The sequence below is a fragment of the Sminthopsis crassicaudata genome, chromosome 3, assembly GCF_048593235.1.
Source record: "Sminthopsis crassicaudata isolate SCR6 chromosome 3, ASM4859323v1, whole genome shotgun sequence".
Lineage (NCBI taxonomy): Eukaryota > Metazoa > Chordata > Mammalia > Dasyuromorphia > Dasyuridae > Sminthopsis > Sminthopsis crassicaudata.
This window is the reverse complement of record NC_133619.1, coordinates 565,698,559-565,712,465: the sequence shown is the minus strand read 5'-3', so window position 1 is coordinate 565,712,465 and position 13,907 is coordinate 565,698,559. Positions and strand designations below refer to the sequence as shown.

General features: G+C 38.9%; 1 protein-coding gene across 6 annotated transcripts in view; it reads right to left on the bottom strand.

The window, feature by feature from the left end:
* Nucleotides 1-3,275: 3,275 nt before the first annotated feature.
* Nucleotides 3,276-13,907, bottom strand: part of CYSLTR2 (cysteinyl leukotriene receptor 2) — a 51,115-nt gene continuing 40,483 nt past the window's right edge. For all 6 annotated transcript variants that reach the window (XM_074304743.1, XM_074304738.1, XM_074304741.1 and 3 more), the window contains one exon: nucleotides 3,276-12,777. In XM_074304743.1, the coding sequence (XP_074160844.1) occupies nucleotides 11,752-12,777 (1,026 nt within the window). In that variant the 3' untranslated portion in view covers nucleotides 3,276-11,751. The remainder of the gene's footprint in view (nucleotides 12,778-13,907) is intronic.

The following is a 13,907-nucleotide window of genomic DNA, read 5'->3' as shown; positions in this document are numbered from 1 at the left end:
TAAAACCCGAAATGGGGTTACAAATCATAGTTTAAGAAGCTGCGAATTGGCTTATCAGCAGTAGTAATGAGATAATTCTGGGTACCCTTTGGGATATGGAACCAAGTAGAAATTGCCTGGAATCCTTAGAGAATTTTTCTATTCCTTGTTAGTAAAAGGAGACAATTTTTCTTTTTAGATCTCATTTGGATGGCCTTATGTACTAAAAGAATCATTGGAAGAGTTTCCACTTGGCACATTTTTCTCATGTAAGAATGGAGGGGGGAGACAATCAATTGATCCCAGGTTCCAAATGACTCAGGGGAGAGCTCCAGTAGTTTGGAAAGCTCAGCTTAGAAAAATTTTTCTTTGTTAGGTTGTTGGTCTTTCTTTTTCTTGAGGGTTTGAGAAAAGCCCTAGAAGGCTAAGCTAGACAGATATGTGGAGAATTTGTAATGGGATAAGGAACTGAATTCGAAATGATTATCCTAAAAAAAAATCATCCTTGTCTATTTGCTGGAGATGGCAAATTTTAGACAAGGGAAAATGTGTAATGGAGCTTGCCTAGTCATGCTCAGATGACCTAACTTTGAGGCTCCCCTGTCCTTTGATTGGATGTATTGCTGAATCAGGTTTCATCTTTAAAACTGGCTTGGCCAGACCAGGTCTGTCACTGTCTTTTCTCCTTTCCTGTTACATCCAGAAGGTGAAGATCACAGTTCAGCTACAGCTTAGATGTTGAACTGAGAGAGGAAAAAACTTCCTTCCCACCACTTCTTACCAGGGATTCCAAGGCTCCTCTTCGCCTGGGGGTGTATGTTTCTGTTCTGTTTATTTTATCTTTCTCTGTTTCAAGTTCAAGCAGAAATCTCTATGAATCCTTCCAGCCATGGTAACTTGGGAGCCAGGATTGTAGGCTGGATGGCACAACCATATGGAAGCCCTGAGAAACCAGGATATCCAGGCTTCAAACTCCAGGTGGATTTGGGACTTAGAACTGGAACTGTACTATAGCCCAGTTTCTTAAACTGTGAGTCACAACCCCATATAGGGTCTCATAACTGAATGTGGGGGTCATGAAAGTATGGTTTTGTTATTAGTGAATGTTTGGCTTGTATACCTGATCCTGTATATATAGGTATATAATATAGAGTATTAGAGAACCCTAACTATGGGGTGAGGTATAAGTGCCTGATTTTCCAAGCAGCAAGGAGGTAGAGCAGGTAGGGTAACAACTCTTTATTAAAAGCAGAGCAGCAATAAATTCTTGATTTGTATTAATAATAATTTTATTTTTCTAAGAGCAAGGGAAATGCTAGTCTGAACATGATTCTGATCAATAAGGGGACAATGGTTGCTAAAATAGAAATAATCAGTATCTTGGGAGAAAGCAATCACTCCATTTTAGAATTTGTTATGGATGAAGAAAGGATTTGGTAAATTTGGAGAGTACAGATTTTCAGGAGTTTAGAGAAAGAGCATTGTAAAATTCTATCACATAGTTTGTCCCACTTGGAACATGGGAATGGAAAGGGAAAACTCATAACACGGTTGGTTCTTGCTCCTTGCTTTCCTTCCCTAATCTTTTTTTTTTGTTGTTGTTGTTGTGAGGCAATCAGAGATAAGTGACTTGCCCAGGATCATATAGCTAATAATAAGTGTCAATTTGAATTCAGGTCCTCCTGATTCCAGGTCAGGGCTCTATCCACTGCACCACCTAGCTGCCCCCTTCCTTCCCTAATATTGATCTGCTCAGTAATCTATAAGCTCTGCTTCTCCACTTTGGCTCCTTATGCCTAGTTTGTCAGCCACTTGCTCCAGAAGGTCTCCAGAGGGCACTCCCTCTCCTGTCAAGTCAACAAATGTTCATTGAGCACCTACTATATGCTTACCACCATACTAAGAAATATGAAAAAAAGACTAAAACAAAACATTTCCTTTTCTCAAGGAGTTGACAGTCCAGTGGGGAAATCAAGACTCAAACAGCTATGGACAAACACAATATATACAAAGTTAATTGAAAATAATCAACAGGGAGATGACATTAGAATTCAAAGGACTGAGGAAAGCTTCTGGCAGAATCATTTGCATTGAGTTGATAATTAAATTCATGGGAATTGTCAAGACCTTCAAGTGCAACAGCATAAAGAGAGAAAATAAGGTAGTCTGTAGCAGAGCTTTGGAGAATATCCATAGTTATTGAGAATTAATGTAATGAAGATCTAGCAAAGAAGACAAAGAAGAAATAGTCAGATAGGTAGAAGGCGAACCAAGAGAAAGTGGTGTTGCAAAAACTTAGAGAGTATCAAGAAGACTGATAATGTCAAAGGCTGTAGAGATGACAAGAAGGATGAGGATTGAGAAGTCATTAGATGTGGCCATTAAGAGATCACTGTTAAGTGAACAGTTTCCATTGAATAATGAAGTCAAAAGCCAGACTGGAGAAAGTTAAGGGAGAGAAAGGGAAAAGAAAGGAAGTGGAGCCATTGGTTATAGATAGCCTTTTTAATGAGTTCAGCCATAAGAGGGAAGAGAGATGTAGGATAATAGCTGGCAGGGATGGATGAGTCAAATGTTTGCCCAGTCCATAGGCAAGATACCTTGACTGATCAAATTACTGTGAGGGAAGGGCAATCCACAGTCATGGTACATTCACAAAAATAAATTGCTGGCATAAATCCAAGAATTCTGATGAATAAGAAAAGGGGAAGTGACATACAGAGACTGAGGTGATAGTTACATGGGAAATTCATCAATCAAGTTCCATTTTTAAAAGGTAAATACTGGATATAGAAGCAAAGACCTGTAACAGAAGATGCATGCACAGGATTGACACATTCCTCTAAGATTAGTGTTAGGATCACCAAAATTGAAAAGAAGTTAAGAATAGAGATGTCACACTTAATACTTCCTAGCTGTGTGACCCTGGGCAAGTCATTTAACTCCATTTTCCTCAGCAAAAAAAATAACAATAAATAAATTTTTAAAAAATAATAGTGATGTCAAGAATAACAAAGAAGGAGGGGTTTTTTGGTGTTTTTTTTTTAAGCTAGGCTTGGACAAGAGGAAGGGATAATGATAACTGATGATGGAAGGGAGATAGACCTACTAAACTCTTATCTTGTTTCTGAATTCTTTTCCAAGGAGAAATAGATGGTTAATAAGTGAATGGAATCCCCCACAAAATGAAGAGATGTCAACAAAACATGTATCTATCCTAAATGAGTTCTAATCACCAAGGCTCTACATTCCAGAATACTGGCAAGTATGATGATTGAACCACTAGAAAGTCATGGAGAAGGGGAGAATTGTTACATGACTAGAGATCAACCAATACCATATTGATTTTTCTTTTATCTACCTCAAATTGGCAAAAAAAAAACAGGTCTCAGATGCCTTCCTGTAAGTCTAGAATAGAAGCAGCCTGATTCCAAATGCACTGGGGGAAGGTGTTGCTCCTTACTAAGATGAAGACCCTTCTGTACAGAAAAGATTTGACCAATATTTATCCTTCCCTGGGGAGGGAGTTGCATAAGGCCATTTCAGGTGGAGGAAAGAAGGGAGAATAGAGGGAATAATCTGAGTGGCTTTCGGGAATACTGAGGTCTTTGAGGAAAGTAAGAAGCTGAGCAGGCAGGGGGGTGAGAGTTGGAGTGAGAAGAGGACAATTCAGAAGAAGATTCAAATAATGCTGGACTGAGACTCTCTAAGATAGGCCCTAATGGGCTTTTTTCACTCGGACTTTTGAGCTCAATAGAAAACCATGGACTTTTCTAACTCCTTAAAGCACAGAATGAGGAGTTTTTGCGAGTGTCAGTAAGTTCATTTTTCTCCCCATCCCAAAATAAGTGGAGAAGCAAGGTTGCCCCCTTTTCTAGAAAAAGGAGAGAAAGTTCAGACCTTAAAGGAGGTAGGGATATTCTAGAAAATATCAGAGAATACTCAATTAGCCTTGTGCAGTGCAGAAGAGGGATTTCTTAGGCTATAGTCAGAAAACTGATTCAGGGAACATTTGATTAGACTGACATTTCTGCTGAGATATTTAAAGGGTACTTCAAAATAGCAGTGGGGCTGCTGTACCTGATATGTGGAGACCGTCCTCTAGCTGGGTATGAAAAAATGTGCTTTTGAGGAAAAGCATCTAGCGAATTCAGGGATGCAAAGGAGAGACTGGGGTTGAGCAGCAGCAATCCTTGGTCATGGGCTTCCTAGACTAATTTTTTATTAAGTGTGTGGCAGTTGGTGCGGTGGCAGTAAACACTGGGGTTGGAGCAGATTATTATGATATGTCAGTGCTCCTAAGTGTTGTTATAGTGTCAGTTTTACACATATAGCATTCCCTCTGAGACCACCTCCCCAACTCAATCTCTCACTAGAATTTTGGAGTCCCCAGAGTGTGACTGACTACTTACTCTCTCAGAATTCTAAGGGAAACCCTCAAGGTGTAAAAACTCTCAACACTGAAACTCCTGAGTCCCCACTGCTATGTTCCTCTTTAAAAAGCAGGTAGCAGATTTAAATAGATCTTAGAAAAGACATTTACTCAAATGCTATAGCAAGGTTTTCCTCCAAATATGCATAAATAATGTGAGAAGGTGAGTGGGCACCAATTTAGAATAAAATGATAATGAAATTTATATGCAGAGGATATATATGACAAAGGGATATCTCTTAACTCCTGACTGTGGAAGACTTTTTTCCCTTTCGTTTACTTCTCATAAAGTTCTCTTTAGGTATATTTCTCTTATGTGGTTGCTCAGCCAGGCTTCCAGGATCCATGCCTTTTTTGAATCTGTGACTAGCACTTTTCTCCATCACAAGAGATCAGGCTTCTTAAGGCTACCACAGTCCTTTGGGTAACTTGTCTTTCTATATCCATTAATGATGATGCTTCTGCTGTCAGCTTCTGTCATGTCAGTGTAGCCATAGCTACAGAGCACAAATCTACCACCTCGATGTTTCCATCTTTGGATATTCATTTGTCAGAAAACTTCAGCCAAACAGGCTGCCAGCTAATAAGGGCTTTTTACATATAACAGGTATGTTAACTGAGTCACCAGTTCTACCATCTGCAAATAATTAAAAGCAGTAGAAACAGGAGCTACTAATCTAAGCGTAAGGATACTTGCTTGCCCTGTATTGGCTTAGTTTTAAAATGTAATATTATCTATGTCTTATTGTGTCATATTTATTTAGTTAAATCTTTCAATAATTACATTTTAATCTGGTTTGAGCTCCACTGAGGACCCCTGTAGGTCACATGTGGCCTGTGGGTGACATTTAACACTTCTGAATTAGAGTACTCTTCAGTGTTGAATCATAGATAGTCTACATGGTCAGAAACCAACTTCTTCCCCTCACTCCTCCAGTCTAAGGAAGGGAGCAGTCTGACCCTTACCCCTGAAATCATTGAGCGGAGAAGGAAGATTCTAGTAGAGGATCCCATCACCATGACACCTCTGTCCTGAGTGCATCTCCTAGACTATCAGGTTGAGAACATCTACAATCGGGCCAACTTTGAGCCCAGCATGTCCTGATCCCTTTCTCCTCATTCTCTAATTAATTGTTATTTTTCCAGGCTAAAAAAAAGAAAATTTCTACCTTTATCACTAGTTCACAGTACAAAATCATAACTCTAGAAATGGAAGAGATCTCAGAAACCATCTAGTCCAATTTCCTCATTTTATAGATGAAGAAACTGAAGCCTGAGGTGGTTGTGACTTGCTCAGTAATTAGGAGCAGTTACAAGATTTGAATCTGGTTCTCTGAATCTGGGGGACACAGAAGACCCAGTGCTCTTCCTGTTGTACCACTTCTGCTTCCCTATCAATGTGTTAATTCTGTGTGAGCTGGAATTAGGCCCCCTTTTGTACACATCCCACCAGGTGAGAGGAATGGTGCTGGTAGACACAACAGGGCAAAAATGGAGGAAAAAGACTGAACCATCCCTGTAAGTGAACATGAACACAGACCCACTAGAGTGTTGGATCAGTTCACATGAGATTACTAACATCCCGTTAGACCCAATTGACCTGAACTGACTTAACCAGCCTCTTCTGGAATTGGACAATACCACTTTATTTCAAGCCAGGTTCTGCTTAAGATTAAGATAGATTCCCCATTGCCTTCCCTGTCTTAGCTACACAACTTACCAGTTGGCAGCTTCCTTGAGAAGCATGTTATTGAAGCCCTCTAGAAATATTTTATGTTGATCTAGCAGGAGCGGGTCTTCCCTGAAATCCAAAGTGGCTTTTCTGGAGATTATCCAACTTCTCCCAGTCATATTTGAATTTCAAGGGCAGAGATTTTGAAATTTTCCGTGTGCCTCCCATCCCTCTGACCATCTAGTGAAGGCTATGGACACCATCTTAGAATAATGTTATTAAATACATAAAATAAATTCAAAGGATTACAAAGAAAACCAATTATATTGATGTAGTAATCAAAATTTAAAACTCACACACACACAAGTTCATAGATGCCAGGTTAAGAAACCCTGTTTTTAGGTTAATAAATATCCAGATCTATTTGAAGAAATCCAGAGATTCCTTCAATCTTCTGGCTAACTTGTCTCAGAATAGAATTGAAACTAAGGATAGGCAAAGTAGATAGTCACATGGGATATAAAATGAACATTGCATCCAACACTGGACATATTTTAAGGCTTTTTATACAATTAAGGCTATTTAAAAATAAATGTACATATTTTAGTGCAATAAAAATCAGAATCAGAATTTAGAGCTATAAGAAACTTCAGAGTTCAGCTACTTTAACTCACTCATCTAAACAGATAAAAAGACTGATTCCAGAGAGATTAGCTAATTAGCCCAAGATTAAAGGTAACATGTAACTACTGTATTCAAACCTGAGATTCTTTTCAATTTTTTCCTTGACACAGACTTTTTCACTTTGTGATGAATCAAGTCCCACAAGGTTTAAAGATTCTGATGGATGGTAATATTCAGGAATTTTAATTTTAAGTACAGACAGGTCACAATAATCAACCTTTGCCTTGGAGCAACAATTGTTTTTCACATTTTTGATAATGAGCCTAGGTTGGGATTGAGACTGGTTTTAGAAGAGCTGAATTTTTTTACTCAGTCTGCCTCCCAGGACTTGAAACTATGGCTCCTGATTGAGTCTGTTTAAAGTCAGCCCAGAGCCACTGAGAACTCTTCCTTGTCTCTCTGCTGGGTCTTGATGGAACGTCCAGATCTAATGCCATGATGCAAAGGGAAGGACTATCTCTCCTTTGCGTGGGAGGCTATTGCGTTGAGGTTAGCATGGGCTAACTAGAGGAATAAGCTAACTACTGAAGCTGAGAAAGGAGAGGCAGGAGTGAATACCAAGAGAGACTCAGAGTTAAAAGAGACAATGCAGGTTTTAAGTCAGTTCTGTAGCCTTCACAATAGCTTCTGATGGGAACATTAAAACAAAATTCAATAATAAAGATAACAAGGACTTAAATTAAAAGTCTCTTTCTTTAATCTATTTATTCAAAATAAATATAGTGTGTATATTGTATTCTGTGTAGGGAAATCAAAAATTTCCTGCAGTATTCAGAAGCTCTAGGTGAGAGGATTTTTTCACATGCATCATTAAATTGTTAACTCCTTTAGGACAGGGTGTCTTTTACCTCTTTTTCCATCCCAGCTCTTAGTACAGTGCCCAGCCTGATATAAAGCATTCAATAAATGTTGACTGACCAACTGACTCACATGCATGAAAACACAGACACAACCCCTTGGATAAAAGTCTAAATATATTATGAAAATATCTACTCTAGCTTAGAAATGTTAGAGTTAGGCTCAGAAAAGTGTCTTAAAGGGAAAGGGGCCCCAGCTCTATGACTCTGCTATAACTGGCTGACTGAGCTTATTCTTTTTACAGTCACATGAAAGTTCACTAGCCAGTTGAGATAATAGCAGCACCTTATCATTAGTTCAGTCCTTCCTTCAATACCCAATGGAAACACCCAGTGGTTTATTGAACCATAGTGACTAGGTTCTGAGTATGGGATGTCCAAGTGCTGCTCTTTTTTGCTCTTTTTTTCATCATCAACATCACCAAACCTAAAGATGTCTCTTTAACAAGTGATGACTGCAATAGAAATAAACCATTGGTTGTTCTAGGACTTAGCAAGATAGTGCCAAAGAACTTGCAGAACTTAGCATAACTAGTGTTCAATTTTGTCCTTGGTGGTGTTAAAGTTTCAATTGTATGTCTAATTTTGGAAACCCTTCCAAAGATTTTCAAACTTGAAACTAAAATTCAGCATGTGGATATTGGGTATTTTTGTCAATTTGCTTATTGGAAGTTGCGAGAAAGAAAACTTTGACAGCTGCTTTTTTTTTCCTTTTTTAAAAAAATTTAAATAGTATTGTATTTTCTATATGTAAAGATAGTTTTCAACATTCACTTTTGCAAAACCTTGTGTTCTCTCTCTTTTTGGTTCAAAGAGGCAAAGTTGATTTTAAGTGCCAAAAATGATAAGATAAAGTAAAAAGAAAAGAGAAAACATTAGGAAAATGTATTTATGATTATAGTATTTTTGGACATAGGATATTAAATATAATGAAGAGAGGGAAAGGACCCTCAGGCATTGAGTCCAATCTCTTTACTTTACCAATGAGGAAACTAAGGTCTGGAGAAAATAAGTTACTGGTCCAAGATAACACTGATAGTAAGACAGTGATCCAAAATCTGGATTTGAATCAATACCCTCTAGTTCCAAACTAGCACACTTTCCATTGGACTATATTGCCTCACAGGAAAGTAGCCTGAGGAAAGTACAGCCCAAAAAGACAGAATGAGTTGTGAGGGTCCCTTAGGCAGTGATCAGGATTTTAATCTAGTTCTTTGGCTCCAAATCCAATACTCCTTAATAATAACCAGAAATTATATAATTAGCATAATAATTATTAACATTTTATAATTCATAAACTCTTACCAAACATGACCTCATTTTATCCTCATCTATAAGAGTTAAATGACATGATTATTCTTATTTTACAGAAAAGGAAACTGAGGTGGAAAGTAGTTGTTACCTACCTAGAGTCACACAGCTAGTAAGTACCTAAGTCTAGATTTGAATTGAGATCAGGAATATCTTCTGGCCCAAAGCTCTGTATAGCTGTTACTGTTAAATTTAATTGAGAAAATTTTTATTGAATATCATAATCTGAGTATAAAACTTTAGAGCTAGAAAGGACCTTAGAGATCATCTAGTCCCACTCTCTTATTTTTACACATGAGAAAATTAAGGCCTAGAGAGAGGTTAAGTAACCTAGTTAAGCATAATGCTGGGGCTTAAAAGTCCTCTCTCTAGTTCCCTTTCCTAATACAGTTTAAATAAAATTAAAATTGTGATTTTAATACAAGTAACCATTCACATTAATCTGTCTTCTGTCCATTTGCACATGGACATTTTTCTGAAAATGATATTTGTATCTGCCATAACTCACATGAGAAATCCCCTTTGATAGGAACTCTTATCTATTAACAGACAAACTAGTCCTTCCTCAAAGTACAAACTATTAAGGGACACTCAAAACCAATTGAAATGCCACTTTTGAAAGAGGTCTTCTGAAATGTAAGAACTTGGCTTTGTATCATTAGGAAGGCAGAAAAAGACAGCCTAAGTTCATTTCTTCCTGTGCAGGATTTGTTTACTCCATTTATCTGAAAACCTTTTTATATGGCCCACTGTAAAAAATGGGATTGAAATGTGAAGAATTTCTGAGCTGGAAAGCACCAAAGTATTCCTCTTTTCTAACAGCTCAAGAAAGTGAGGTTTAAAGGGGTTAACTGACAGCTCAAGAAGAACAATAGCTGATATTAAATGGCATTTTAAGGTCTACAAAGCTTTTTATATACAACCCTTATTTGAAACTCACAAAAACCCTGTGAGGTGGCTAGGAGAGGCTTGGGTATTTCCATCTCATAGATGAAGAATTTAAAATTCAGAAGGGTCAAGTCACTTATCCAAGGTCACACCACTAGCAAGTACTAGAGATAAAATCTGAATTCAATTTAAAGTCCATTCCATCACTAATCAAGGGTCAGAGTTAAAATCTACATCTGAGTCTTTCTATTCTAAGTCTAGTGTTCTTTCCATGACACCATAAATTATAATCAATAATCCTGTTGATTTGAATTGGCTTTAAGAGTCACTTTGAAATGTGATTGATCTATCTGTCACGGTAGCCAAATATGGAATACAAATAGTCTTACACTATGTGTGTGTCTGTGTGATAAATATAATAGCGCTATAACCAATTATTAAAAATAATCATTAATAATAATTGCCATTCATATAGCACTTTAAGTTTTACAAAACATTTCACATATATTATCTCATTTGATCCTGATTTTAGCCCAGTACTTGGAACATAGTAAGCATTTGTTAAGTCATGTTTGACTCTTGATGAGCCTAGTTGGAGTTTTCTTGGGAAAGGTAATAGAATGGTTTGCCATTTCCATCTCCAGATCATCTCACCAAGGATGCTGGAGAAGTCTCAAATTTAATCCAAACCATGGCACATTTTTCAAACCCTTCTCACATCTTTCTGTCTTGTGCTTCTCCCATTGGGAAAGCAAGGAATGTCAGTATCTGGTTTGGTTTTCTCTCCCCCCCCCCTAAAAAAAAGGGACCTTAGCTTCCCTGCAAGCACTGAAGCTATCAAGTCACCAAGTACCAGTTAGGAAGAAACTGAGGCAAACAGGATTAAATGGCTTGCCCAAGATCACACAGCTAGAATTTGAGGCTGGATTTAAATTCAGGCTTTCCTGACTGCAAGCCCAGAGCCCTACCTACTGTGTCACCTAGCTGTCCTCAGAACTCATTACTTCTTAGTTTGATCCTTAAAATAGACCATGAGGTAAGTGCTATTATTAATCCCCTATTTTACAGATGGAGAAATTCAGACTGACAGGGGTTGAGATTCTTGTCCAGGGTCACAGAGCTACTGAGGATCTGAAACAAGATTAGATTTCAATTCTTCCTGATTTCAACTACAGCTTTCTATAAGACAGTCCCAGAGCACTACATCTAAAAGTTAGCAATCATCTTCCCCATTTTTTAGGAGGTAGATCCACTTTTTTCCCAATATTTCACCTAACTATCCTCTGCAGGTCATCCTGTGGCCATGGTCTTCAGAGTTCCATTATTGTGGTGCCATTCTCCCAAGACTTACATTCAAGAGAACTGAACCATTTCTACTAGCAAGAGTGTATCCACATCAATATTGTATCCCATTCCTCCTACGACTATTTTTTCCCCCCTGAGGCTGGAGTTAAGTGACTTGCCTAGGGTCACACAGCTAGGAAGTGTTAAGTGTCTGAGATTGGATTTGAACTCAGATCCTCCTGAATTCAAGGCTGGTGCTCTATCCACTGCGCCACCTAGCTGTCCCCTATTTTTTTAAGAACAATTTTTTTGATGTCAGAGTCATTTGTAGGTATACTATTCCTTATTCCCTCTCCAGTGAGGTTTCCTTTTTACCAAAGGGGAAAGAAAAAAAAATTACCTTTCACCGACTATTTTTACCTCAAGTAAGCATATCTTTCCCCTGAACTATTTCTGCCAATTTACTCTTTCAGACTTGACCACTTCAAGCGTGTCTGTAGGAAATGTTTTGAAATGCTATGAAAAACAAATCACAGTTAACAGGCATGTTTTTTTGTTGTCATTGTAATGGCATAAATGCAAGGTAGTACGGGAAATGTGTACAGAATGATAAAGATAGGGAAAATGCTCTCTAAAAACATCTCTTACTCATGCATCGTTTGTTTAGCCATGTACAAACAGGACTGGTGCATTTTTTTCTGCATACATCCCTTTTTGAATACTGCTCTTAGCCTCTGTTTAAAATTCTCTCCGGCAAAATAGTAGAGCAGAGGGTTAAGGCAACTATTAGCGGCGGCCATGGCCATGGTGATGATGACAGCCTTGTGCAGCTGTTCGTTGCACCTGCCCTCCCTCCACTGTATTAGGTAGAGAGTCCTGAGGATGTGATAGGGCAGGAAACACAGCATAAAGAGAATCAGGGCGATGGTGACCGTGGTCAGCGCCTTCTTGTGACAGATGCGGGCATTAGACTTGGGAACTTTGAGCTTGAGCAAGGTGTTGATCATCAGCAGGTAGCAGATGGTCAGAGTGCAGAAGGGCAGGGCGAAGCCCACCACCATCACCACGTGGTTCAGGATCCGCAGCTTGGTGATCTTGCCAGGGTTCATCTCCAGGCACACGTCCCGCTTTCCACTCTTGGAGGCTCCGCTGCTCAGCAGCAGGGCGGAGGGGGCCAGGACCAGGACCCAGATGGCCGCACACAGGCCCCAGGCCGTCCTGAGGCTGGTCACATGCAGGAGCCTGAAGGGACACACGGTAACCAGGAACCGGACCACGCTCAGGACGGTCAGGAAGTAAACGCTGACGTACATGTTGGCATAGAAGGAATAGGACATGATCTTGCATGCTGTTTCCCCAAACACCCAGTGAGAGCCTCGCAGGTAATAGTCCGCCCTGAAGGGCAGCGTGCACACGAAGAGCAAGTCCGAAACCGCCAGGTTCAGCATGAACACGTTCACCGACTTGGGCTTCTTACAAGGTTGCAGGAAAATGAATATGGAAAAGCCGTTTCCCAAGGCCCCCAAGACAAATATGACCAAGTAGACTCCCGGATAAAAGTTCCTCTTGAAGTCATCCACCGTGCAGTTCTCCCGGGCGCCCCTGAAGCTGCCATTTGGTTCCATCTCTGCTGTGGCGACCGGCAGTATGGAGAGGAGATGTTTGCCGGGCTGAAAAACAGAAATGGAGGTCAACTTGTCTCTATAGATTATCTACTCTGGAGATAACCCCAATCATCTTCCCAAGACTCAAGTAGATAAGCAAAAACCACAGCGGCCATTGGGAACTGCTGACTCTCAATCGTTGGGTTGGCAAGCGTCTGTAATCCTACTACAGAAGTCCCCCAAATCATTTCCCTTTAGAAATTATTTTGGTACTTTGGACAGGAGGGTAGGTCAAGTCAATAAGTATTTTTTGAATCTAAACTGAACGCTAGGCACTTTGCCCAACGCTGTTAACCCATACTTAAATCAAAAGGGAGGAGAGGAGGGGAATGGAACAAGCATTTATTAAGCACCTACTATGTGTGAGGCATTTTATAAATATTCTGTTATTTGATCCTAATAATAATAAGTAGAGTTTACGTAGTTCTTATTATATGTTAGGTACTTTTCTAAGCACTTCTCAAAGCCTAAACCAAAAAGGAAGAGAGGTGGGAATGGAACAAGCATTTATTAAGCACCTACTATGTGTGAGGCATTTTATAAATATTCTGTTATTTGATCCTAATAATAATAAGTAGAGTTTACGTAGTTCTTATTATATGTTAGGTACTTTTCTAAGCATTTCTCAAAGCCTAAACCAAAAAGGAAGAGAGGTGGGAATGGAACAAACATTTATTAAGCACCTACTATGTGTGAGGCATTTTATAAATATTCTGTTATTTGATCCTAATAATAATAAGTAGAGTTTACATAGTTCTTATTATGTGTTAGGCACTTTTCTAAGCACTTCATAAAACTTAAACCAAAAAGGAAATTATAATAATAGTAACTAGTATTTATATAGCACCTACTATGTGCTAGGCCCTATTCTAAGCACTTCACAAATATTCTGTCTTTTGATCCTAAAAACAATAATAATAATAATAATATTAATTATTGTTGTTCAGATGTATCTGACTCTGACTCCATTTGGAGTTTTCTTGTTAAAGATACTAGAGTCCTCTCCCATTTCCTTCTCCATTTTACATATAAGGAAACTGAGACAAGCAGTGTTGAGTAACTTACCCAAGATTGCACAGCTAGTAAGTATCTGAGACTAGATTTGAACTCAGGAAAAGGAGTCTTTATGGCCCATG